The following is a 27837-nucleotide window of genomic DNA, read 5'->3' as shown; positions in this document are numbered from 1 at the left end:
TTACTTAATTTATTTAAACAGGACACTCTGCAATAAGGTGCTGGTGCTAGTGATCCATTCTTTTGAGCCCTATTCTTTCTTACTTTCTCTCAATCTGTTTTGCAGACTCTCACTCTCTTTATCTCACTGTCTTGCTTAGGAAAAGAAGGGAGAAGTTTATTAGAGCTAATGGGTATATTGGTTTTTTCAAGTGGAACCCATGGGCATCATGGTACCCACAGATGTGTTGTTTAGCAACCACTTTCTTCTCCAAAAGCATCTCTTCTCTAAAACAGAGAGTGAGTCCTGGCATTTCCCACCCAGCAGGTGGTTCCTTGGTGCCTACTGACCTAGCTGAACAACAGAAGAAATTACAGTGTGTACTCACAGAAAACAATAAGCAATCAGAATCAGTAAGACTCCCCAAACAATGGATCTAGCTAGAACACTGTCATGCACTATAAATTAAATGTACATAAGACACAAGTTACCACTGGCAATAGGCCCCATTGAATATAGTGAGACACAAGATGTAAAAGTGCTTAACGGGGAAAGAAAATAGGGAACATGTAAAAAGTCCACTTTATCCTCCATGGGGAAGAGACAAGTGATCAGAGTCCCCAGATGGTGCTGTCCTCCTGCACCTACAACCAGCAGTAACTAAAGTAGCTTTCTAGCTACTTTAACCAGCACCAGCTTTTCCTTCCAAAACCTTTTGCAATTATCCTGACCTAAAGCTAGGAGTTATCAACTTTTTTTCTCTTTGGCTTCTACTGTACCTTTTGCAACAGCTTGAATTGCAGGAATGAGCTGGTAAGCAGCATCTGCTCTGTTCCAGTTGCTGATTTCTATAGTTCATGTTTCCATTAAAGGCAGAGGAGCAAACCAAGCCTCTTGCCAGGTCAGTTGGCATGCAATCCTATTTGGAACTCCCACTGCTTTTAAAACACCAGTCTGTATTACCTGAGTCCTGATGCTCATTCTGAGCAACGACCTGGGAACTTTTTTATAAGGTTTCACAGCCCATCCCCCTGCATCATTCATATTCTTCTGTGGGGCCACCCACCTCCTCCACTTCCTCCAGTTAGGAGCTCATTCACCAAATGACAATCCCATTTTGGGGGTAGAGAAGCCTCTCAACACAGATGAAGAAATGGAGTAGGGAAGAAGCAGCAAAACGTGAGCTTTTCGTAAGACAGATGCAAGGAGGATGACAACAACCAGCTGATCGTCGTATGAGGGAGAAGGCGTCTGTGGGGCACATGCTGCCTTCCCAGCATGCAGCTCAGTCCATGAGGCTGGCTGGCTATGCAGGCACAAGATGGGGGCCAACCCACCCCCCACATCTGCCTCCCACTTGTGTATGTGTAATCATGGTGCTCCAGCAGCAGTACAAAGGGCAGAGGAGAACAGAGGCACTGCAGGGAAGCTAAATTGTGCTGTGTTGGCTGTCAGAGAGCCCAGCTCAGGGTTCTCAGGCTGACTCTAGAATTTTTTCCCGACAGTCCCCCTCTCTCAGCAGCCCTGTGCCGAAGTAGGCAATCACAAAACCCCTTTTGTCCATCTCTTGCCTTGAAAATCCCATGGAATCACTGTGAGTCAGCTGTAACATCGGCACTTTAAGTTGTTCTGAAGGGTGATATTTAAATGGAATGTTGTTGTTATAGGGAACTAGATGATAAACATACACCTTTCCCCTGGCATTACCTCCTGTCATTGGTATTCAGAGGTTTACTGGTTCTAAGTATGGAGATTCCATTTAGTCTCCATGGCTAGTAGCCACTGATAGACCTGTCCTCCATGAATCTGGCTAATCCCTCCTTAAAGCTGTCTATGCCTGAGGCTGTCACATCTTCTGACAGCAAATTCCACATTTTAATTACTTGTTGTATAAAGAAGTATTTTCTTTTGTCTGCCCTGAATCTATTGCCCATCCGCTTCACTGGGATGCCCTTGGGTTCTAGTATTTGGAAGTGAAAAAGTTCTCTGTCTACTCTCTGCACCCTGTGCATAATTTTATAAAACTCTGTTATACACCCCACACCCTAGTTGTCTCTTTTTTAAACTGAAACGACTCTTCAGTCTCATAGGAAAGGTGCTCCAATACCTTAATCATCATCTTGGTTGCCCTCTTCTGTACTTATTCTAGCTCTGCAATGTCCTTTTTGAGATGGTGACCAGAACTACATACACTGTTCCGAATGAGGCTGTAGCATAACTCTATACAGAGGCATTATTATTTTGGTGGTTTTCTTTTCAATCCCTTTCCCAATAATTCCCAGCATAGAGTTTGCCTTTGTCACTGCTGCAGCACAGTGGGTTGAACTTTCATTCATCTATCTACTTCAACCCCATGGTTTCTTTCCCTCTCATTTCCAGCAAGTTCACATGCCATTAGCATATACTTGAAGTTGGCATTTTTGTTCCGGTATGCATCACCTTACATTTACCTACAGTGAACTTCATTTGCCACATTGTTGCCCAATCACTCAATTTATGGAGATCCTCCTGGAGCTCATCATAAGTCAGCTTTGGTTTTTACTATCCTGGATAATTTTGTGTCGTCTGCAAACTTGGCCACTATGGTGCTGATCAGGGTTGACTTAGGACTGAAAGGCCCAAGTTAACTTTGCAACCCCTGTGTCATCTCCATATTCCTATCCCCTACCACTGATATAATATGTGCCTAAGATTTTTACTAGCATAACTGGTCGGAAAGAAAGTATTAGATGAGATTGGAAAGCCACTTCTCAAACTGAACAGGTATGATAGACACCATTTTGAAGCATGACATTCAGAGAGCACAACAAAAGGGTATAAAGTTCAGCAAGGATAAGATACAGTTGCTGGTAGAAGAGGTCAAGTATATGGCCATGTGTTTTCCAAAGATGGCATCCGACTAGATGACGACAAAATGGAAGCTATCAACAAATTGCCCCCCCCCCCCCCCGTGGACAAGAAAGGCCTTCAGAGACTCTTAGGTACTATACAATACCTGGTCCAACATATACCAAATGAATCAAGTCTGACTGCACCTCCGCGAGCCCTGCTGAGAAACTATGCGGACCTGAACAGCAGGAAGCCTTAAACAGTTTCAAACAAGCTATCATGAAGACTGCCCCAGTACTCCGATACTTTGATCCAAAAGAACAATTGGAGGTACAAGCAGATGCGTCTAAAGATGGTTTGGGAACATGCCTATTTCAACAGAAGCAACCTATTGCTTATGCTTCAAGAGCACTGGCACAGGCTGAGCGAAACGCGCAATTGAAAAGGAATTTCTAGTCATTCTTTGTGCCATGACTAAATTCCACCAGTATGTATTTCACACCCAAGAGATAGTCCAGTCAGACCACACACCCCTAGAAGCAATTTTTGCCAAGCCTATTGGAAAGGCTCCTGCTCAGCTACAAAGGATGCTGATACAGCTCCAAAAATATGACATCCATATTGCTTACACCAAGGGTGAAGACATGTTGGTGGCAGACACCCTTTCCAGAGCTACTACACTCCCTCTGCACTCTACACCTGATCCCATTTATGAGGACAAAGTAATTTTCAGTTTGGCAGGTAGTGAACCACTTAGTGATTCCTTGCTAAAGATGCAAGATCACACAAGGATTGACCACGAATTACAGGTTCTCAGAGCCCTGCATCTTCACTGACAGCCATGTAGGTGAAAAAAAGTTAAATCAGATCTTAGAACTTATTGGCCTCTTAGGGATCAAATCAGGATAAAAAATGACTTACTCATGATTGGCCCTAAAATATTGATTCCTCCAAGGTGCACGGTCTCACAAGCTGGCTCTGCTTCACTCTCCCCATCAAGGTATGCAGAGTTCGAATGCTTGTGCTCGTCAAATTCTGTATTGGCCTAACATGAATGCTCACATAGAGCAACAGATTGAACATTTTGCACCATATCAGGAATTTTTTTACCTCAATGGCCAATACTACCCTTGTAGTTATTGATTATTATTCCAAATTCCCCAAGGTTCTACTGCTTCCTGACCAGACAGCTGACATGTTTGTGGCCAAGATGAAAGCATTGTTCATTCGTCATGATAGTCCTAAAGAGCTCATTTGTGACCATGTCTCATTTGCCAATTCAGTGGTGAAACAATTTGCATCTGAATGGGGTATCTCTGTTACTCTTTCCAGTCCTGGCTATCCCCAGGTCAGGCTGAATGCATGGTTTAAACCATCAAACACATGTTCAAAAAAGCTTTATTAGATGGGTCCAATCTTCATGTGGTCTTACTCAGCTTGAGGAACATGCCTTTTTCATATCTAGAGTACCCCCCTCCCCCGCAGCTCCTTATGGGAAAGCTTTTGCGTGGCATTCTACTGGCTACATCAGCAGCTTTAACACCCAGACTGCTGTCAGCAGTTCTGCAGAAGTTGGAGGCAATTCAGTGTTGACAAAAGGCCTACTATGACAAATGGGCCATATCCCTTCCACCCCTGCAAGAAGGGGAGAGTGTGCAGATGCGGACACATATGAGATGGACACCAGCATCAGTTACAAGAAAGAGGACTGAACCACATTCTTATACTGTTGAAACACCAAATGGAAATGTGTATCAGAGGAATAAGAGACATTTGAGAAAAGCTTGTTCCTCTGCATCTCCAGACTCTGCTGCTGTGCCTGATCATACCAGCACATAACAAATCTTGGTTGATGTTCTAGACCTGCTTGGAGAAGAGGATCATAGCACTTCAAACGTGTTCCCAGCGCCTGTTGACTCCCCCTACCTGGCTGAGGATGTAGAAACAAAGAGCAGGTGTGTGGTCAGGTTGCCTGCCAGATTTAAGGACTATGTGATGGATTAGCGGTAAAGGTGAACCCCAATGGTGAATCAAGTGCTAGCAACATCTGACTCTACATTTTTGTAGTATTTGGGTTGTATCAACCACACCAAAGAAGGGGGATGTCGTATATTTATTGTATGTATGTATTATCTAAAGGACTGTGATTGTATTCATTAAGGCTGTTGTGGTTGTTTTTATTAACAATAATATTTATAGTCTGCCTTTCTCACTGAGATCCAAGGCTGATTATGCAGTGCAAGTGAAAATACAATATAATCAACAGCTAGGACATTCATTGAGCAAAGTATAATAATGAACAGCAGTTCAGACATCCAGTGTAGGAGATATAATAGGGTATGGAAGGAGAAAAGTTTGAAAAAAAGCATAATGCTAAACACAGAGATGTAATTGTTCTAAAACAATGCATAACTAATTTACATACCATGTTTAGCAACGTGGAAACTCCCCAGATGGTGCAGCAGATAGCGCCCAACAGAGTAGCATATAGTCCCTGCGCCTACCAATGCATCTCTCTGAGCCACTTCTTACAAGCTACTTCTTACGACAGTCCTATAATCTGGGTAGAAAGCCCTCCTGAATAATTTCATTTTTGCAAAGTTTGCAAAAAGCACCATAAAGTGTTTGAATGTGATAGTCATGACCTTGAATTGAGCCCGGTAACTGATAGGAAACCAATGGAGTGATTGAAACATGGAAGTGATATTTATGCTCCCATCTAGCTCCTGAGACTTTCTGCACCAGCTGGAGTCTCCAAGTGGACTTTGAGGGGAGACCTATGTAGAGTGCATCACAGTAGTCTAACCTTCATGTTACTTTGACATGAATCCAAGTGGCCATATTGGCCATGTCAAGGTAGGGGGCCATGTTCCAGGTTAGTCTGAGTTGTGAGAAGGCCTTTTTTTGTAGCTGCATTTACTTGCTTCTCTAGCAGTGGTGCTGGTTTAGAATAACCCTTAGGCTCTTAACTGAATCAGCCAGGGTCAACTGAACTCCATCAAAGATTGGAAGCACCAGGAAGACACAATAGACTATGCTGTCCTGCTGGGGCATTTGGAGGCACAAGTAGGTATCAGGGAATGTGCCTTGGACTATAAACTAGTCCAATTGTTCCTCATGGGATGACATCAAAGGGTTGCTATTGAAGACCAGCTATCCTTAGTGTGGAAATTGTCCTTCAAGATCTCTGCTTTACCAACCTGCATCACTTCCATCTTGTTTGGGTTTAATTTCAAATTGTTTGCTTTCAGCCTATTAACAACAGCTGTCAAGCGGCAACTCAGTATCTCCACTGCATCACCAGGGGATTTGGATAACAAGATACAGAGTTGGGTGTCATCTGCATATTGATGGCATCCAATTCCCATGGCTACAAATGAGTTTTCCTAAAGCTTGACATAAAGGTTGAATTACATGGGGGATAAGTTTATGATAATTCCCACACTAAGGATAACTGATCTCCAATACCAACCCTTTGAGTTTGTCCCATGAGGGCAACTCACACATGGAGGCAGCAGCTGTCACCAGATGGCGGGTGACTCACACATGGTGGCAGTTTCAGTATTATAACAGTTAAAATGATTGCTTTCTTTAAAATAAACTGTGCCTTGTGCTTTAAAAGTGGTGGGGGTCAATTTTACCCCATTTACATTTCTGTGAGGATTTGATGTTTTCAATGGGAGGTATTTTTGACCCCCCTGATTTCAAGTTTTACTCTTCTTTGTCCTGCATTGCTGAAGAAAGTTATTCTTGAGGCCTGATTTTTTTAGTAGTTAATGTCATGATTGAGAGAGCTATCAGGTTTCCATTCCTTTTTCTGGAGGTTTGGGTATTTTTGACCCCAATTGCAAGTTAGTTTAGTTAGGTTTTTTTCCTTGGGAGGGTTAAAAATTTACAAATTTCAACACCCCCTCCCCAATTTCATTTAATTGAACTTTATTTTAAAAATAGGTATGGGGAGGAAAGTGGGGAAAATTCAACACATCTTTCCACCAATATAAACTCAAATATATTTAAATGGTAGATTATCCACACCCCCAAAGAAAAGCAAATAGCAGAGAGCCCCCATTTTGTGGTGGCATCCATTTCTCAAAATTCTAAAAGGGCCTTGAATCTGAACAAGTTTGGGAACTATTTCCCTACAAAGAGCAGTACTACTCCTACTTCATATTTATTTAAGGCTTTGATTTAATCTTTCCCTTATATTTTTATGTATTTGGAAATTAGTCTCCTGTGGTATAGTATATAAGACATGATATTGTGCAGCTGTATATGGAAGATGTTTAAAGAGGTCCCCCATAGTGTTTTGGGAAACACTATGGAGTGTTAAGGAATCTAGCTTTTCCAGTGTAAATAAACTTCAACTTCCAGCTCAGAAGATCTTCATGCTTCATCCGGTTTTTTTTCATTCCTTTCTTCACAATGCATAGTAATTTCAGAACACATACTATGAGATACTGATTAGAACATTCATATTCTAGCTACTCCCCCCCCCCTCTTTAAGCACCTGTCTTTTTTCTGGGCACCTGGTCAGTCTGTATCTTCTTCTGGGTGAAGTGTTCCATGCATGGTGAGATATCTCCCGTAACTCTAGATCAAAATGAAAAATTCCAACTCTAGCTGTGTTTATCATCAAAATACATTATTTCTAATCAGCCACAAGGGATAGTTTTAGCATTTTGGCAGATTCAATAAGTAGGTCAAGACATGAGTGACAATCATTATGATGTGGACTTTTTAATCACCAAGATAGTTTGCTTTAGGTTTATAGATGTGTGGTTTCATCCTCATTGATTGAACATTGTTGTTGCTTTCATTGACTAACTGCTAATGCCTAGCGAGGTCTCTATTGATGAGGGCAAATGGCTTAGAATGTGCCTTACCAACTCAGTCATAAAACTACTTAACATCCACATTAAAAGAAAAGTCTATGAACATCTGTGGCTAAGTACAAAGTATTGATTACCTTTTTTGCTTTGTCTTTGTTATAGGCAAAAAAGCCACTAAAAAGAAACAGAAAGTTGGAAAAGAAAACAAAGCAACTTTTTAAACAAGAACAGCTAAAAAGACTCCATAAAGCACAGGTACTCAAGTGATAGTTCTTATGAAACAGTTGGCTTTGTAGAAGGTAGTTAGTAGCTGCTCCTTATAGGAAGAGGAGAGATTGCTGCCTAGAGCCCATAAAAAACCCAATGGTTCTCGTCTCTCTTTGTGTTCCTCTGTACAGTCATATATTTTAATTTTTAGTCTATGTCACTCAGAACATTTTCAGACAATTCTTTTGGCTACTGGAAATGTTATAGTTTAATGGAACTAAAAACAACCATGAGAGCTAGTGTTGGACAGTGTTTAGTGTTGGACCAAGATCTGAGAAACCCCTCAACCCCAATGTTTAAATCTCTATGCCACCATGAAATTTGATAGATGATCATGGTCTTAGTGCATGTTAAGGTTGCAATTTACCACTGAGCTAAATCCCAGATTAAATTTCCAATGTCTACAGTTAAATGTATTTTTGGTAGCAGGTCTGAGGAAAAGGCATGTGACCTTGGAGAGCTGCTGTCTGTCAGAGTAAACAGTACCTAGGTAGACCATTGGTCTGATTTATTATGTGGCAGCTTCATATGTCCATAGGAACTCCTTTTTGCACAGAAAAAAATTAAGTATTTTGGTATTTGTCAGGCTATCCAGCGGCAACTGGAGGAAGTAGAGGAGAAGCAACGAGCCCTGGAAGTGTTTGGCATTCAGCTAGAGAGAGAACTGCGAGGCGAATCAGGTAAATAAGACATAGGACATTATTTCATGTTTCTTCATAGGAAGATTTCTGTTTTCCTGAAGAAACTAGAAATTAGGAAATTGCTTCATTTAAAAAAATTCCACAGAACCTAATTGTATAATTAAAATGTGTTAAGTGTTATGGGCAGTTGAGTGGAAGAAATTATTCTTCTAGAAGCTGGTGTGCACAAATTTGAAGTTTCGTTGAGCTGTAACACAGCAAATGTATTATTTAATTGCTTCAGACTGGCCAGACTAACTTTCAGCAGGTAATTAGATACAGTAAAAAGAAACCAATAATTTCCCCCTCCCCAATCGAAATAAAGAGGCAGACACACCTGGATGGCCCTGGGTGCAAGTCATCCATGCACAGGGCTGGGACCCGGCTGGCCAGGCAAATTGTTCCCCCATTAAAGCTCCAATTACCACAAGCCATGGAACCTGAGTGAAGGACTTGTACAGGGGATCCCAGCTGGCAGTCTACCCTCACAGGTGGTAGCCATGAAGCATACCAGATAACCCTGACAGACCCTAATCCCCCCTAATGGCCCATTCATTTTTCCCAAGTCCATCCTGCCATTGCCAGGGCCAAGCCTCTGCTTAGGTCAGAAGAAGGGTTCATTGGCCCAAACCTACAGGTTCCACAAAAAGAAAGTTATCCAAATAGTGGACTGTGTCCAGTCAGTGAAGCTGGTACTGCAAGGCCCACTCGAGGAGAGCTGGAATGCTCTGAGGCTGCACATGAAACTGAGCACCCCATTGGGAGCACCCTGTCCATGTAGAATTGGCCCTCGAATGAAAAACCGAGCAGCTTAAAATCCTCAGGATGAACAGGGAGATGGCAAAATGCTGACTTGAGATAACATTTGCCCATTTCAGTGCTGACTCCACAGTGCCTCACGACCTTGACAGCCTGGTCAAAGGACATATAGTGCACAGAGCACATGTGCTTGGGAATGGCATCATTTACTGAACTCCTGCCCCTTGGGTTAGAAAGGTGGTGAATAAGATAGAATTCACCTGCTGCCTTTTTAGCTCCACTCCCAAAGGCAAGACACACAAACAGGGCACTGGAGGGGCAGCAAAGGGGCCCAACACCCTACCTTCAGCACATTCCTTGCCTATCTTGTCCTGAACTGCCCCTTCCATGCCGATGACTGAATGCAAGTTTGCAGATACGAAGGGGGCCTCGGGGCCCTGGAACAGAATTCTAAACCCAAATTGAAAACTTTCCAACAAAAACAAGGCATCATGACACCTGGGGTAAGCTACCTGGCAGTCCCTGGCAGTTAGATCCCCAAGTTCTCCACAGTTAACACACAGGTGTTCCAGTTGAAGTAACTTTATTAGAGATCCATTCAGTACAAGGTGCTCAGACAGTGAAATTGGCAGAAGTGACATAGATAGGGTCAGCAGTGTTAGCTATAGGTAATATTCCCGCCATTGGGAAAAGAACCATTAGCCCGGGGGGGGGGGGCGAGAGGATGTGAGACATTGTTTTAGACTAGACAGTGAGAAAGATGAACTAATCTTTAGTTCTCAAGAAGGCTACATCCTGAGCCAGTTTCAACTGGCAGTCAAGGACACTGGCTCAGTGGAGCAAGAAAGAGAAAATAAACACTTGCAAGATAACCTACTGGTATTATAGCAATAAAGAACTTCCCATACTCTCAGAGACCAGAGTCAGATATAACATACATTCATGGCAGATATGCAGGAAGCATATATGACACTAGCAGCATATGCATATGTACCTTCAGCCTTATGGGTCTGGGTCCCATTATAAGCAGGCTGCTGGGAGGCTCCCCCACCCCTATGCTTACCATTCCCCTTTGGCTACCCGGGGCCACCACAGATTGGGCATTCATGCTTAAACCTGCACATCTTTCTGGAACAGACCCCCTGAGAGCTGAACTCCCAGCAAAGCAGACAGGGTTGAACCAATTGCCCTGCGGGGGTGCAGGTACCAGAAATGGATGGAAGCCGTTGAACCAGGTGACTGCTGTCCAAATGATCACATGGGTTAAGTTTCACATGGGGACATCACCTGCAGCCAAAGCTGCTGGTGAATCTGGTCCCAGGGCAGGCTTGGATTAAGAGCAGCCTTCATACGGAACTCTTTGTTGTACTGCAACCATGCAGCACCGGTGAAGCCAGTGTAACCCTTATAGATTATATCAATATATTGAAAAAGCAGGGCTGCCCACCATGGCTGCCCGCCACGGCTGTGCACAACCCAACACCCCAGTGTAGATCAGCATTCCTGGCAGCCAATCAGCCAATCAGCTTTCCTGTGCTTTAGCCTCTCCTTTTACCTATCATCGAGGTCTTCCTACTCCTTCTCCAGTTCCCTGAAGACAAGGTGAAGATGCTGACATACTCCCTCTGCAGACTCTTGTCCCTAGTGGCTGGGGTCAAATGGTCCCCTAAGGGATGCCAAGTCCCCAAATGGCAAGGCCATGAAAGGTATTGAGCCATAAGCAATTGGTCCCTGCTGAGGTTCCAAGAGGAACCAGGATAACTATAGATGGAGTGGTCTGTCTGATGAAGGGCTACCCTTCCCCACCATACCAAGTGAATGGGCCTGCTGCTGCCTGTGTGGGTAGCGCACAAGCCTGCCCTCCATATTGCCCAAACCAGGCCGGCTGACCCCAGGAGAATCTTGCTGGTGTTGTGGCCAGAGCCTGGGATGGGCCTGCACGCATGTAGAGTGATTGTACTTGGCTTGTGGGGACAGGGGCAGTCGGCTGAGCACAAGGTCCCCAAGGTCATGCAAGGCCTTGCCTCATGTTGTGGCATGCTGGACTTACCAACTCCCTCAACTGGGTCAGACGCGACTGGATGCACGGCCAACTCAACCAGCCCAGTTTTCAATGACCAACTCTGGTCTGCCACTAAAGGATCCGCTTCCACAGCCACACCTTCTGCTGGTGGAAATCCACTGCTCCCTTTGCCCCCTGCAGGGCCAGATGGCCCCTTGAGAGCAGAAAGACGGGTTAATACTTCCTGCTGGAACACTAAATTAGAGATCAGACTAGCTGACCTCTGTTTCTTAGCCCCGGCCTTGTGGCCAGACGGGCACCCCTGGCCTGCTCCAAGGCAGCCAGAAGATCTAAAATTTCCTGCCAGCTGAGGGCAGCCTCATCATCATCTGCAGGTGAGAAGGTGGGTGCCACCCACTTAGCAGTGGGCCTCTTGGTAGGCTGCTTGCCCTTAGAAGGCCCTTTTCGCTTCCTCGAAGGCATAGTGCAGATCAAAATGGCTGATGCACTTTGACCTAAATGTGTTTTTTAATCACTTCAGACTGGCCAGACTAAATTTCAGCAGGTAAGTAGGTATAGTAAAAAGTACCCAATAATTATCATGCATTCAAAACATAAACAGAGAAAGATCCTTAAGTTATTATTCTGCCTTTAAATTGATTCTATGCCAGCACAGATTTTCTTTTGTGAATTGGCCCTCACCGTAAAGTTCATGTGGATCCTCAGTATCTCAGGAAGATAAAGGTATTTCCCAACATCTTCTACTGAAGATCCTTTAATAAGAGATGCCAAGAATTGGATCTGGGACTTCTGCATACAAAGAACATGCTCTATTAATGCACTATGACTCTCTGCTTGACTTTGATTTGAATGCCACATTATCTGTAGTACAACTACAGAACTTCTTACTCCCTTGTCTGTCATGGCTAATAACAACCTGTCAAGAAGATGAGGGAGGCTGGGAGGGACTAATATTTGAAAGGGGAAGCGGCTCTGGTCACCTTTTTTATCATTTGTTAAAATATTTATAGCCCACCTTTAGCCATGGCTCAACGCTGGTTAGAAATCTAAAACAGTTAAAATACAGTAAAAATAGCCCCCCCCCCCCATGTTTGCTGCAATACACCCATGAAAAGCCCTAGCAATTAACTTAGGCTTCCAGTGCCTCCTTAACATTTTGAAACACAGCATCCTGCTCCCCTCTTCACAGAACCCCTTTCTTGGGATGCAAACTACGATAGAAAATGCACAGAGTCTGGTGGAACCAGGCAAGATAGCTTAAACAGAAGGAAAACAGTGGCAACCTGAAGACTGTAGTTGGCATACTAGAAAATATTAATTTAGTTTAATTTATTGGACTTACTGCCTACTCTCCCTGCAAGCAGGCTCAGCGTGGATTACAACAACATCAGCAATAGCACAATAAAAGATATAGCATAAAAATGCACAACAAATAGGGATAAAATAGAAGCAACCACAATACAAAATTTAAAACCATAGTATCCAAGATGTGGCATTCGTAGTTTTACAAACAGTACACTCCGAAACCCAAATGTCGTGGGATATGACAAGGCAGGACAAGATTGAAGCAGCAGAGCAGGGCAGGCCAAACAGGCCACAGCAGGAAGGCCAGCAGCATATGAGATTTAGGTGGTTTACAACTCTCCTTAAAACATTCTCTCTTGACCAAATTATATTTCCAGGTATCAGATGTTCACAAATCTCCCCTTCTTGGCGAACACTCTCAAGTAGGAGACTGCCTATCTCCAGATATTTGAGGATAAAGTAGAGATTATCCTGATAGGTCTGGTTTCCTTCCTGGCTTTGGAACTGAAACTGCCTTGGTTGCTCTGCTGGATGATTTATGCAAGAAACAGTGATCCTGTTGCTTCTCCTAGAGTTCTGAGTGCATTCAGTACCAATTATTATACTACCCTTCCATACAGGTTGAAAATTGGGAACAACATGTTATGATGGTTCCATTCCAAGCTGCTGATTCCAGAAAGTGGTTCCTAGATTTTGCATTGCTTCTTACGTATAGGGGGTGGAGCGCTAGGATTATAATATGCTTGCCACATGGAAAGTCAACGAGGATGAGGGCTGAAAGTGTTGCATGTTTAATGTAGTATGTCTAAATTGGCCTTAGGCATCCAAAATTCAGAGGACTTTAAAAAAACCCTACCTACCTCCCCTGTATGCAAGAAGACACTTGAGAGCAGGATGCATGATTTTCATGGATGTCTTCCTTGGGCTGCAGCATCCCATACAAATCTGTACAATTCTGAGTGTTGTTTGACTCTTGAGAGTAGTTTTCCAGCAGAAACAGGAGGTTGTAGCAGAAAGCAGGAGCTAAGAAAGATCAGTTGCATGGGTAGACCTCTGCCTGAAATTGCTGGGATCCAACATAATCTGTTTTGCCAACAGAATATCTGGTATGAATTTCAAATAAAACCTACCAAATTGTTATCCATTTACCTGTTTGCTGCATCTTGAAGGAGAGAAGCTCCTTTCTCCCTACTATCCTTAGTAGTGTAATTTATCTTATAAGGTTAAATTTTTCTTGTCTTTTGATTGATTGCTGGCCAGCTATAGATGCAGGTGTTCTGAAAGGTGTTCTGATTTCTCCTCCACCATAAGTGTCACATGCAAAATCCTTTTCCAGCTCTGCAAACCACTCATGAAAACTATTAATTTGGGGGGGGGGTGCTTATAACAATATTAATGTTGTTAATGCAGAATTCCTGCTGATACCATTCTAATTCATTCATCCTTTTTGAAAAATGTGCATTATTACTTAATGAATTACCATTTCTCATTATGTTAAGCTGTATTTAAGTAGGGTTGTGCTTATGGAGTTCAAGTGATTTAATAGGTATTATTAAGGTAATTAGAAAAACATCACAGTTAAGCAATAATATCGAGCTGCAAAGGTTGTGAATAACCAAATTTAGAGGCAGGCTTGCAAGCACTAGTCTTCAGTGACATTAATGCAACTCCCCTCTAATAATTGTGTGAATGCAGAATGAAAGGGTCTTTTGTTAGTGGGAGCTATTCAGTCCAGTAGCTACTGAATAAAAAGAGAACATATGTGGGGGTGAAACAAAGTGCTACAAAGGCAGACAAGCAAATGAGGCTTTGATGATCTTGCAAGTGGAACAACAACGATTTATGCATTAGAAGAATCAGAAATAATCTCAGTCCTGTGAATAATGGTGGCTATTATTAAAGAACAGACCAGGCTGAGCATGATTACTGGCTAGGTATTTAATCTTTTATTTCGGGAATGTTTGCTTTATATATTATACTCATGTTAAACTATTTAATTTCTTGTACTAAGCAGCTTAGGTGGGACTCCAGTGGTCCTTTACTTGGGCAGTGATTAGGGCCACACTCATTACCCCTTCAACAGTGTTGCAACGTTAGGTGTTCCCAGCTCATTCTTTGGTCCTTTGTAATATTTTGTAATCCATAGGTTCCTAATGGAGCAACTGAGAATTCCAAAGGAAGTGTAATAGTGGCCCTCACCGTATGTTTCTTCATCTCTTCTGTTATGTTTGTTACATGTTAAACCTCTAGAGGGTTGCAACATGTCTGCAAGCTGCAAGATGTCTGCCTAATAAAAAGAAGTACTGCTTCCAATGCTATGTCACCTTATTGCAGAACCCACATATCTAATACCTTCTACATTTGGGCATGGCAGCAGAGGACAATTAGTGAGCACTCAACTGGCAAGCTAGTACAGCTGGGTGTTTATGCGTATAACAAGTAAAATGCTATTACAGTCTGCATACATGCTGTGTGTCTTAATGGATTCTCCAAGGTCAGAGGCAGCAGATACCTGAAGACCAGCTACTGGGGACAACCAGAGCGGGGAGAGCTGTTGACTTTATATCCTGCTTTTGGGTGCACACCTTAACATGATGAGGGAATTTGAGTATGTCAATGAAGCTTAAAGCAATTCCATCAGGAGCTTAGACTCTGTTGAGAGTCTGATCACTTAGCAGAGTCACTCAGGGTGGAGTGGTCAAAGCTGAGACTCCAGACTGAGACGCGTCCATCCCCTTCAGGAATCAACATGAGCAGAAAAGAATTGATGGTTTGAATGGTGATGGGGGTAGAGGAATCATTTGTATATTATGTGCCGTCAAGTCACTTCCAACTTATGGTGACTCTATGAATGAAAGACCTCCAGAACATGCTATCATTAACAGACTTGCTCCGATCTTGCAAACCAGAGGATGTGGTTCCTTTACTGAGTTCAGTCATGTCATTTTGGTCTTCCTCTTGTCCTACTGCCTTCAACTTTTCCTAGAATTATTCATTTTCCAAGGAGTCTTGTCTTCTCATGATGTAACCAAAGTATGATAGCCTCAGTTTTGTCATTTCTAGCTTCTAGGGAAAATTCAGGCTTAATTTGATCTAGAAATCACTCACTTGTCTTCGGGCTATCCATGGTATCCACAAAACTCTCCTCCAGCACCACATTTCAAATGAATCAATTTTCTTCCAGTCAGCTTTCTTCACTGTCCAACTTTCACAACCATATAAAGTAATAGGGAATACCATAGTGTGGATTATCTTGATGTTGGTCCTCAGAAAGACATCCTTATCCTTAAGGATCTTTTCTAGTTCCCCCATGGCTATTCTTCCAAGTCTCAATATTCTTCTGATTCCTTGGTTGCAGTCTCCCTTTTGGTTGATGATTGAGCTAAGGAATAGAAAATTTTGAACAATTTCAAATTTTTCATTGTCAACTTTAAAATTGTGTAATTCCTCAGTAGTCATTCCTTTTGCCTCCTTGATGTTCAGATGCAATCCTGCTGTGGCACTTTTCCTTTTATCCTTCATCAGTAATTCTTCACTGTTTTCTGTCAGTAACGTGGTGTCATCTGCATATCTCAAATTGTAAATGTTCCTGCCACCAATTTTCATTCCATTTCCTTCTAAATCTGATTCAGCTTTCTTTATGATATGTTCTGCATATAGATTGATCAGATAGGGAGAGACTATACATCCTTGTCTGACAATTTTACCAATTGGAAACCATTCTGTTTTCACATATTCTGTCCTGACAGTAGCCTCTTGTTCAGAGTACACGTTGTACATCAAAACAATCAGATGTTCCCTGGTACGCTCCATTAGCCATTGTAAATTTGCAATGTGATCTCTCATGCCTCTTCTTTTTCTGAATCTAGCATGAACATCTGGCATTTCTCATTCCATATATGGTAAAAGCCTTTGTTGTAGAATTTCGAGCATCTTTTTGCTTCATGGGAAATTAACGTGATGGTCCACTAGTTGCTGCACTCTTTGACATCCCTTTTTTTCAGAATTGAAATGTAGATTGAGCACTTCCAGTCTGTGGGCCATTGTTTTGTTTTCCATATTCGTTGGTGTATTCTTGTTAAGATTTTGATGGACTCAGTTTCAAAGCTTGAAATAGATAAGTTGATATCCCATCTACTCCTGTTTCTTCCAATTGCTTTGAGTGCAGATTTCACCTCCTAAAATTGTAGGTTCTTCGTCAAAAGATTCTTGTTTGAGGGAATCTGTCATCCTTTCAGCTTTTGTGTATCGTTCTTCAGTATATTGTTTCCATCTTTATTTTGTCCTGATCAGATAATGTATTTTTATGTTAATATTTAATGTTAATATTAACATTAACATGTTAATATTTCAGCATCCCTTTAATTTCCTGGATCTTGTGGAATAGATCTCTTGTTCTTCCCTTTTTTTTCTTGTTCTCTTCTCTTTCTTTGCTCTGGCTATAATAGTTCTCCTGGACTCTACAAGTTACTGAAAAAATGCATTAAGAATTCTTATTCTGTTTCTGTTATCTTTTGCATTGGCTTCTCGTATATCTTTAGCAATTTTAAGAGTTTCATCAGTTATCCTTCAAGGCTACAAGAATAGTCTTTGTGCACTGTTCCTTAGTAATATCTCTAGTTTCAACCCACAGTTCTTTCTGTTCATGTTCAGTTGAACTTAGTAATGCATACTTCTTCTTTACATGGTCTTTACAATATTCAGAAATGTGATTAAGATTATATTTTGATGCTATAATTGTTTGTGTGTTTTTCTTCAGCTTTATTCTAATTTTTGATATTAACAATTCATGGCCTGTACCACAATCAGCTTGTGGTCTTGTTTTAGCAGACAGAATAGACCTTCTCTGTCTTCTGCTTCCAATTATATAATCTTTTTGATTTCTGTATTGGCCATCTAGTGATGTCCACATATATAATAATCTATTCAGTTGACTGAAGCATGTGTTTGCCTAAAGCTTATGGTTGCACAAAATTCTCTAAGTCACTCTATTTTATTTTATAATCCTAGTCCAAATTTTCTGACAATATTTGAATTTGCTTTGTTTCCTACTTCAGCATTCCAGTCACCTATGATTATTAGCACATCTTGTTTGAGATGTGTGATCAGTTTCTTCCTGGATACTTGTGTAAAGGCTCTCAATTTCTTCTTCTTCAGCATCTGTAGCTCGGGCGTAAATCTGAATGATATTTTTGTTGGTAGGTTTTCCATGAAGTCTGATTGATATTAGTCAAATTTTGTATCACAGTCCCTGATTACTTGTGCTATGTTTTGCTTCATGTCTTGAGCAGCCCTGTTTCTTCTGAGTTTGTCATTTCCAGAGTCGAAAAAAGTCCAGTAGCACCTTTAAGACTAACCAACTTTACTGTTTCTGTTATCTTTTGCATTGGCTTCTCGTATATCTTTAGCAATTTTAAGAGTTTCATCAGTTATCCATCAAGGCTTCTTGTAACACAAGTTCTCATCAGATTGAAGAGAACTGTGATTCTCGAAAGCTTATGCTACAGTAAAGTTGGTTAGTCTTAAAGGTGTTACTGGACTTTGCTACTACAGACTAACATGGCTAACTCCTCTGGATCTATGACACATTTCCAGAGTAAAACACTTTGTAATTTTCTGACTGAAAATGTCCTAATCCACTCTCTTTTAGTTCACTCACACCCAGGATTACAATGTTTAAACATTTCCAACATGAGATGAATTTGCCAGACATAGGCAAGGCTGTCAATAGCGGAACATTTTAGGGGTGATTAATTCATAGGGTCTCAATAAGTCAAAAGCAACTTGGTATATAACACATTACCTGTGCTGATACTATATGATAAATGAGTCAGAAGCAACTAGAGACACATTTGGTTGGGCCATTTTTGGAAACAAGATGCTGTAACAAATGGGACCTTGTTTTCATCTCTTAAGCAAAGGTTCCTGGTAGACCTCTAACTTTCTTATGCTGTAAGGTTACTAGTCATTGAATACTTATGGAAGTCAAAATTTGACCCACAGACTAATAATGAAGTAACAAAGTGATTCAAGGATAAAGGCCATAGGATGTAGTGCTAATTTTCTCACCATGGAAAGAATGGACTTCTGGAAATCTGTCCCTGTGCTTGTGTTACCTGCTGCAGCAGGAGGATTAACAAAAGGATTGATTGACACTGCTTCTCTTGCACTCTGAGATCCAGATTAGCACTAAACAGCTACAAATGTCCACTATGTGAACATAGTACAACATTATGTTCAACTTCTTCTGCATTTCTCTCCTGATTTACGGCAGGAGAATATAAGATGTGTAGCTTGGAAAGTATGCACACAGATCTGATCTTAAGCATCTCTAGTTTAAGGTGCTGGCTTAGAGGAGTGCCTGAGGATCCTTGAAATTAGGAAGCAGGTTTATAGTCCAATGCTCTATATCCTTTAAAAGAAATAAGGAAACCTGATAGTGGCTGTTTATGAAACACAGACCTTAACTTTTTAATATATATATTTTTGATTACTACAATCCAGCTACTTTAATAGTAGTGTTTGCCACCTACATAAGCAACCCCATTACACACAAACCCTTCAGGCTCCATATAATACCACTTTGTAGATATTTCACTGTTATCCTGAAAACCCAATCTTGTAAATTTGTGTTTTGATACCTTAAACAGATTCAGGCACACAAGATGAAACTCAGCTGTTGCATGAATGGTTTGAGCTGGTATTGGAGAAGAATAAATTAATGCGCAATGAATTTGAACTCTTGATCAGGTAAGTAAGAACTCACAGTTTGCCATTAGTGATGGAAAACGTTAGAGACGGGCAGAATATTCTCCTGATCCATCCGGAGAACTTTTTTTCCTGATGCATGCAGATATCATTATTGAACTAAATTGCTGCATTATGCCTTGCATAGCATATCACCATTAGCACAGATAGCGCAAGAGCTGCTTTTTCTTATCTTATTGTCATTTGTAGCTGGAAGATGTTTTACAATAAATGCACCCAAAAGCAGCAATCTGTTTTGAACATACTTTTCTGGTGATCTAAGGTTATTATGAGCACTGTAATTCATATGATATATATATTCTCTTGTGATAAATCCTAATAAATTTTTAGACACTTAATTCACAGGAAGACAAATTGGTAAAAGTGCCAGATGAGCATCTTATTAAAAAACAGATCTCCTCTACATATATACCCAAACAAACCATTTGGAATTTGTTTCAAAATGAGGAGATAGGAATATGTACAGATGTAAAAAGGTGGAGGTAAAAGGTCTGTAAATATGTATACTTCAGCTTCATTGCAAGGTCTTTAAAGAACTAGTTCTATAGATTTGGAGCTGGCATAGAGAACATTTCACTTGTTGACTAGTGCAATGAGTTCATAAACACTTGAACGAGTATCCACCAGAGAGCCTTCTATATGTTGCTTTCAGCTCTTTGGAGGAAAAGCAGTAAGTTAATGTAATAATTAAACTGGACTCAAATTCTGCTGTTTTATCACAGACCTACATGGATACTTACCTGAAACTTATTTCATTAAGTTGTTAGCAATTTCTTGCATAGAGATTATGAAGTATTTCTTTTCAATCATGGGATCATAAATTATGTTTATTTGTGAAAAGAGTAGTGTTTGATCTTCAGAAGAAAAAACCTCAGAATGAAAGAGTACGCTCTTCACAACAAAAGTTGGACCATAAAAATTATTGGTTTGCTTATTTTGTCCTACTATTTCTTTTTTTAAATAAGAAGAATTTTTCTTTATTTAGACTATAAACAATAAAATAAAAGCTATAGACAATAAACATAGAAGATAAAAAACACAACATTCTAAAAAAAGACACACTAACAAATACATAAACAAGTAAAAGAAAAAAAACCTAAAACTAAACTACAAATTGAGTTCCGATTTTCTCCGCAACAAATATACATCATTTTAAAAGTCTCACTTATTCTAAGCCGTCTTTTTTCTATCATGATGCTTACTCCATAAATCTGGATGTCATCAAGTCCTTATTATGTATTTCACATAAAAAGTCTATAAATGGTTTCCATTCAGTCAAAAATGTAACTAATGTCTTTTCTCTAATCAGTGAAGTTTTGCCATTGATGCAACTGCCCTACTATTTCTAATCATGCATTTAATGTACACATGTTGTATATATCATCAGGAGGCCCCCAAAGCAGCAGAACAGGAATGATGTAGAAAGTAGGAAGTGTTTTGTTGCCAAACTCAAATGTTCAGGTGCTAAACTGTGTTCACTAATAAAGTGCTGTCTCACTCCAGAGAATCGGGAATTTTTAAAAGGAGACAAGGCAGATAATTTGGACAGCATCAAGAATAACATTTTGTTGGATTCGGTTTCGTTTTCTCGGCCATGTCAGACGCTCCTCTCCGCAGGTCCGGGAGGAAGCGCCCGAGCAGCCTGACCGGGCGGCTGACCTGCAAAGGTTAGCCCCCAAGACTCCCAGTGAGGGTGTCAGGGTCTGGAGTGCGATGGGAAGAACCCCCCGAAATCGATGCGGGGGGGTAAATTGCCCGTTTGCTCCTATGGAGGCTGGCAGACTTGCGCAGCACTTCGCGTGCTGCCGGGCCATGGAGAACGGCAAAAAGCAGATCTAAGGTGAAAACCTGTAAGTAGCAAATCCCTTCTGTTACTACAAGCGTATGCAAAGGATTGGTGGGATTTGAAGCTAAGAAGGCTCGGATTTCTTCCCCCTCACTGAGTATCGAAACTTGGCTGGCAGATTCCCCCTCCTAAGATGGCGACTAATAAGCAGAGCCCCGCTATGGGCAAATCTATCTCGGCTGCTTTGCAAGGGAAAGGAGAGTCTCTGGAGGAGCTAGTAAAGCGGTCGGTCGTCGAAGCCATAAAGCCCTTTGTTGACAAGTTAAACGAAACTGATCAAAGGGTTGGCTTAATTGAGAGTGAAGTGAAAACCATTAAGGAAGCAGCGGGGGGGGGGCAGGAAAGTCTGCTCAGGAAAACTCAGCACTCATGAGGGCAACAAACAAAGACCTAAAGCTGTTGGAGAACCAACTGATTGGGTTGCAAGTGGATTGTGCTCAGACAATATTGCGTCTCCAGAATGTGAAGGAGGAGGAAAATGGGAATTTAAAGGATCTGGTGTCGGAACTTTTGGCGATACCCGCGAAGGCAACTAAAGAAGAGTTAAAAAGCGCCACTTTGGAAGTCCGCCGGGCTTCTTCAAAATATGCAATGAAGCGTCAGCTGCCTCGCGAGATTATTATTGACTTTTCATCTAAGAAGATCCAGGACACCATCCTATATAATTCATACAATGCGGACTTGGACTTTCTGGGCAATAAAGTCAAGATATTGAAGGACGTTCCATTTTTAGCTCGGAAAAGAAGATTTAAATATAAAAGGTTTGCAGCTCTTCTGAGGAAACGTGAAATAAAGTACAAATGGTTATTTCCGGAAGGTATTTGGTTTAGCTATAAAGATCAAGCTCACAAGATAACATCAGAAGATCAGCTAAGGGACTTTGTGTGTAAACACCAAGATTTTCAGCAAGAAGAAGAGGATTTCAAGCCTGAAGGGGGAGGGGAGGAGGGAACGAGCACAGTGACTGTAGCTGTTCAGAGAGAATTGCAACTGAGACCCAGAGGGGGGAAGAAGACCTAACCCTGATTGTAGTTTGTATTTTATAAGATCTACCAATCTAACAGCATTTTACAAAGTTCTAATGTTAAATAATTCTAGTATGAAGGGAATGCATTACTTGTAGATGTAGTGTTTGTGTTGTTATGTGTTGTTTCTTCCCCTTCTCCCTGTTCCCACTTTTTCCTTTTTGTAGTTTTGTAGTTCTAGTAATTAAAAAATAAAAAAAGAAAAAAAAGAAAAAAAAGAATAACATTTTGTTATTTCTGTGGATTGCTTCACATATTACATTTAAGATGCACATTATATTATCATAAATGGATCAAGGTTGTTGGATCACTGTTGTGTGTACATGTTGAATACAACTTTGTGCTTGTGTTTGCTTTTATATATTATATATATAAAAGTCCAGCATATATAAAGATAACTCACTTTATCTTCACAACAATCCTGTGTGATAGGATAGGATAACTAACCACCAAATAAGTTTCAGAGACTGAGCTTTGTCTGTGTTAAGTGCTGCATATACTGCAGTACATTGGTTCTGTCAACACACAACATGCAAAGCATCTCTTCTTTTCAGTGATAGGTAGTTATTTGTATATACTATCACCTTTTCTGAAGTCCTACAAAATCAAATATTGTTATTCTTTTATTGTAGAAACAGAGGAATTAATTAGACTTGGTCTTAATTTGCCTAACCATTAATCTCTCTGGAAAAGGGCAAGAGTCTTAAGCTTGCCACTTTTATATGTTTAGTAGAACTATAGAGGATTAGTTGGTTGTCATCGCCTTTATTATTCTTATTCCCAGAGCCAAAGAGCTGGAATTAGAGGATCACCAAAGCCGACTCAAACAGAAACTGAGAGAAAAAATGGCCAGTAATGGTAAGTAAATATTGAATTAATTGAGTTATATTCTGTGATGGACATATAGTTGTGTATGCAAGTCAATTGGATATAAGAGATACAAGAGAATACTGCCATGTGCAATCCCATATTCACTAGAGGATCCAAATACTGGTCTGCGTCCTACCATTTCACTCAGCAAAATCTGAAGCCTTCCTTCAGCCTAAACAGCCTTCCTCTGATTTAAGTGGCTTTTCCAGTCTTCAGGGTAAGAGCCATAAGTTGGAGGAAGGTTCCTTAGGTAGGAGCAAAAGCTTCAAACTTTGCAGAGCAGAGTATTAGGATACAAGCGTTTTTATATTCCCTCTGGTTTACAAAGCAATTGATGAAAGCTTGGTGAAAGTTAATCAAGATGTGACTCGAACTATACTCACTTATTAATATAGTTGATATAACTAATCCTGCTACAGTAATTTCCAACACTTGTTAACAATGGAAATGTTCAGATCTTATTGTTATTCTGGCACATTGTTTGGTTTCAGTTCTCTGAGCCGTGGGAAGGACAGCAAAGGAGAAAAAGTTCCACTTACCATTTTTACGTGCTCCGTTCTTGTGTGTGTCTCCCCCCACCCGATCTTGGGAAAGAAGAAAAACTCATTCATGCCAATTTATGCTTCTCTGTGCCTGTCATTCAAGCAAGAACATTAGTTCTCAGCAAAAGCAGACTTTCCCCTATCTGCCTAAATTTGGCAGGGGGCATATAGCCCCTGAGAATTTTATCCTGATTAAGTGAAAAACAGAAATTACTGGCAGAAATGTGTTTTTCATTAACAAGAGAAACACAGAATCAAAAACCAATCCAAGCAAGTATACTCACACTAAAAAAAAAACGATTAAAAAAAAGAATAAAATTAGTACATGTACGGTCATTTTACTTAGTCACTATCTTTTACATATTTGGGTGGATTTTAGAACAGTTTGGGAATATGAGTTGGAGGGATGAACATGGAAAGGTGTCAAACTAACCAACTTCACTGGAGGATTGGGTGGTACCTTGGCCGGGGGATTACAACAACGGTCTTGAACGAGAGAAGTAGTCCCTCCCAAATTCAAAATCCAAAACTGCCAGTGTTAATTTCTTCTGAATAGCCAGAAGATGGAGCTTTTGGGACTAGCTTGTGCTGTTTTCTCTATTAAAAAGTAATGAAATGAATGGAAATGAATATACCACAAATCTCTTCTTAACAAGATTAATGTTCAAATAGTAATGTAGAGATTAATGGCTATTAAGGCAAACATAGCCATGTGTAGATATTTTCACTATATGACTTGGCTAGTACTTGGAAATACACCAAGGAAGCCTAGGGGTCGTTACACAGAGGCAGAAAATGGCAAACCCCCTGTGAACATCTCTTGCCTTGAAAACCCCATAGGTTTGGCATAAGTCAGCTGTGACTTTACTGCAACTATATATACTGAAACATGAGGTGAATGACAGATGATTAATTTCCTTGTCGAATCAGTGCTGTGATATATATTCTTAACATGCTGCTATTTAGTCTGGCCAAATTCAAAGAATGGCACAGCTGTCTACATGCCTCTCTCCCTATCCCCCTTCCTGCTCCTGAAAACCAAAATTTTAAGCTAATGGAACTATGTACAGGAGTTTGGTACAGTTATTAGGGGCAGAGGTATATTTCCTTGCAAATATCAAGGCTTTGGGATGTGCTGGACCCCTGCTTTTGTTTGGCAGAGGACTGAATTAGAAATAGCAGCAGATCTGTGTGTTTTTAAACCAGATCTTTCCAAAGTAAAGTAGGGTTGGGAGTCCTATTTATCGAGCATACAGGGTTTGTGAGAGGGAAGGACTAAACCTTTTTCTCACCCATGATTTACCTCTGTGCAATCTGTCTCTGTGTTTTTCCAAGGCTCTGTAACATAAATGGCTTACCTGGGAGACAAAGTGCTTTAGGGCAGAGGATACAAAGAGGAAAACTGTAGTAAGAAGGTGGAGGTTGTTTTAACCACCCACTTCATTTTTTATTTTAAAAAATGGACTCCTGTACTATATGCCATCATCATTTACTGAAATTAGAAGACTAACTTGCATAATTTTTCTTTTAAATATGTGACAGATAGTTCAAATATTGAAAAGGATCTGAGTGATGAGTATGAAACATTTGATGAGATGATGAAAGTGGCTGAAGAAAGAGATAAGCTTATATCTTCCTTAGAGGAACAGAGAATAGTGGAAGATGATGAAGACCAGCACTTAGAAAAGTCTGTGTTGTCCATAGGATGCCAATTCAGCCAGACAAGAAGTAATTCTAGACAAATCCTTGCTCTTTCAACATTGTGAACATCAACAATGCAAGATTATGTTTAGAATCTTATTGTAGATATGTGCTGTATTTGCAAGGAATGATATACTGCAATTGTAAGAGGAAAGAGTAGTGTTCCCATTAAGAGTTATAAAAGTTGGGATACTCTTAGAGAGAGAGAGAGAGAGAGAGTTCTGTTTGTGCTTATCTGATATACTATGGAAATTACACTGGAAATGTTAATTGTGTCCCTCCCTTCTGGAATTTTAATTGTGAAAGTTCTCAAAAAAACCCTACATGCTTTAGTTCTTCTTTATATCACAGCATTTCCTATCCATCTTTATATATTTGTGAATGTGTCATGTATATTTTTTATTTTTTTAAGATCCATGTATTCATACAAGTCCATGTATTCAGATTTTTACAATAAATATCTTCAGTATATCAATGAGTTAACTTTCAACGCTAGTTCTCATAGTGGAAAAAACGGGTTTGTGATATATATCCATTTGTAAATAAACTGTGGAAGATGTGTCAGTGCAGTGTAAAGCAGAAGTAATTTACCAGGTGTGTTTACAAGGTTGAGGGCATTGTACATATAGATTGAAAATTTAATGTAGTGGAAATACTGGCAACTTGTTGAACTGTAATGTAATATTAAAAAGATTATCCTTAACAAAATCTACAGGGATCAGGTGAACCTTCTGCAAAATATGCAGAGAAAAACATGGACTAATGTATCTTTTTAGGATGTATTCTCATATCTCACACCATGTAACTGTCAGTTTTATGTATAAACCAGAACCGTGGCATAAACCACAGCACAATTAGCCAAATTTTTATACAACATCAGTATTTGCTAGCAAGACATAACTAAACCATATACTGTTAAAAGAAAATGCACAAATATGTTCTATATTAATACTTTTACACAGCTACACCAGGGCTGCTTTCTTGAACGCTAATGCATTATAATCTCCCATTGAAACCACTGATATTTTAGACTAGCCTGTTTGCAAGATTGTAGCTTGATGCAAGAACTAATTCCCAAATTGCATAGTTCATTGCTTATGAACTATGCTTAATTTGATAGTTCATTGCTTATTGTAGATGATTGTTGGACTAAAGTTCACAGCAAGGGACTCAAAAAACAAGAGGGATTATTTCTGTTTAATTGAGAGATTTAACAATTAACAGTGAATGTTGCTTAAATGCTGTTTCTGCCTGTTAATACCCCAATGCCTGACTGAAAAACAGGAGAAAAAGCAGGACTCTTTTACAAATAATGCATAGCCTACCTTTGTAAAATACAGATAAAGCTAATAGCATGTTTACTTAAGTGCCATTATTAATTTCTGCTGTCATGGTATATGGAAATGCTCCTGAACGGGAAGAGGGAAAACACTGTATTCCATTTTACGGTATTTATATATGTATTATTGTGTATTATTTACATGGAATGGCAACTTATAAGCATATATTTTCCTTCAAATATACTTTTCTGCCTTGGTTATTAACTGAAGATTTATAATTAATGTTTACAGAAAACTGCTTTAGCATATATAAAACGTGATCATATTATAAATTTAAAAAGTGAGATATACTGTATATGAGTTCTTCATTTGTATTTAAAGATCCATTTTTTCTCTGTGTGTATTGTGCCACACACAGCATGAATGAGTTCTTAGTATTATTCAGGGGGGGGGGATAGCACTCTGAAATACTTGTAAGTTTGCCGAAAGAATTTGGTCACATTTACACCATAATGTGACTACTGAAAGGACAAGAGGCAGCAAAAATCCAAATTGCTCAGACTTTACCATCTATTACCACTCAAAGAAGAAAAAAGGGAGTTCCTGTTCATTTCTTGCTGTTACATGTGGGTGGTAGGGGTTCAAAGTCATCAGTACAACCCATAGGAAGGGATCTGAGTCTATAGTTTAATTTTAATTTTTAATTTAATTTATTTTATTTTTTTAACCATCCTCCCTGCAAGCGGGCTCAGGGCTCATTACAACACTACAGTAACAATAACACAATTTAAAATACAATACATAGAAGTAAAAACAGTCACATTATCAAGTTAAAACAGGTTACCCAAGATGGCTATCAGTGTTCACAATATATCCCATCACATGAGATGTTATGGGGTAGGGCAGGCAGATGATATGTGATGTTAATAACAGGTGTACCACAGATCACAGCCGGGGAGCGGGGCAGTCATTTTGCCAAGCTTCAGTCACAGCCATAAGCCTGGTGGAACATCTCCGTCTTACATACCCTAAAGAACTGTAATGAGTTCTGCTGGGCTCTAGTTTCAACGGAAAGCGAGTTCCATCAGGCTGAGCTCCATCTTCAAGGCTAGGAGAATGTCCCTGGGGCCAGGG

General features: G+C 40.3%; 1 protein-coding gene across 6 annotated transcripts in view; it reads left to right on the top strand.

The window, feature by feature from the left end:
• Positions 1-27017, top strand: part of MICAL2 (microtubule associated monooxygenase, calponin and LIM domain containing 2) — a 247655-nt gene extending 220638 nt beyond the window's left edge. For 5 of the 6 annotated variants that reach the window (XM_054972925.1, XM_054972924.1, XM_054972922.1 and 2 more), the window contains 5 exons: positions 7800-7892; positions 8491-8584; positions 19322-19421; positions 23095-23168; positions 25265-27017. In XM_054972925.1, the coding sequence (XP_054828900.1) occupies positions 7800-7892; positions 8491-8584; positions 19322-19421; positions 23095-23168; positions 25265-25488 (585 nt within the window). In that variant the 3' untranslated portion in view covers positions 25489-27017. The remainder of the gene's footprint in view (positions 1-7799; positions 7893-8490; positions 8585-19321; positions 19422-23094; positions 23169-25264) is intronic. The other variant, XM_054972920.1, reaches the window with a different exon arrangement.
• Positions 27018-27837: the final 820 nt, after the last annotated feature.

This window comes from Eublepharis macularius, chromosome 2 (genome assembly GCF_028583425.1).
Source record: "Eublepharis macularius isolate TG4126 chromosome 2, MPM_Emac_v1.0, whole genome shotgun sequence".
NCBI lineage: Eukaryota > Metazoa > Chordata > Lepidosauria > Squamata > Eublepharidae > Eublepharis > Eublepharis macularius.
This window is presented reverse-complemented; position numbering and strand designations above follow the sequence as displayed.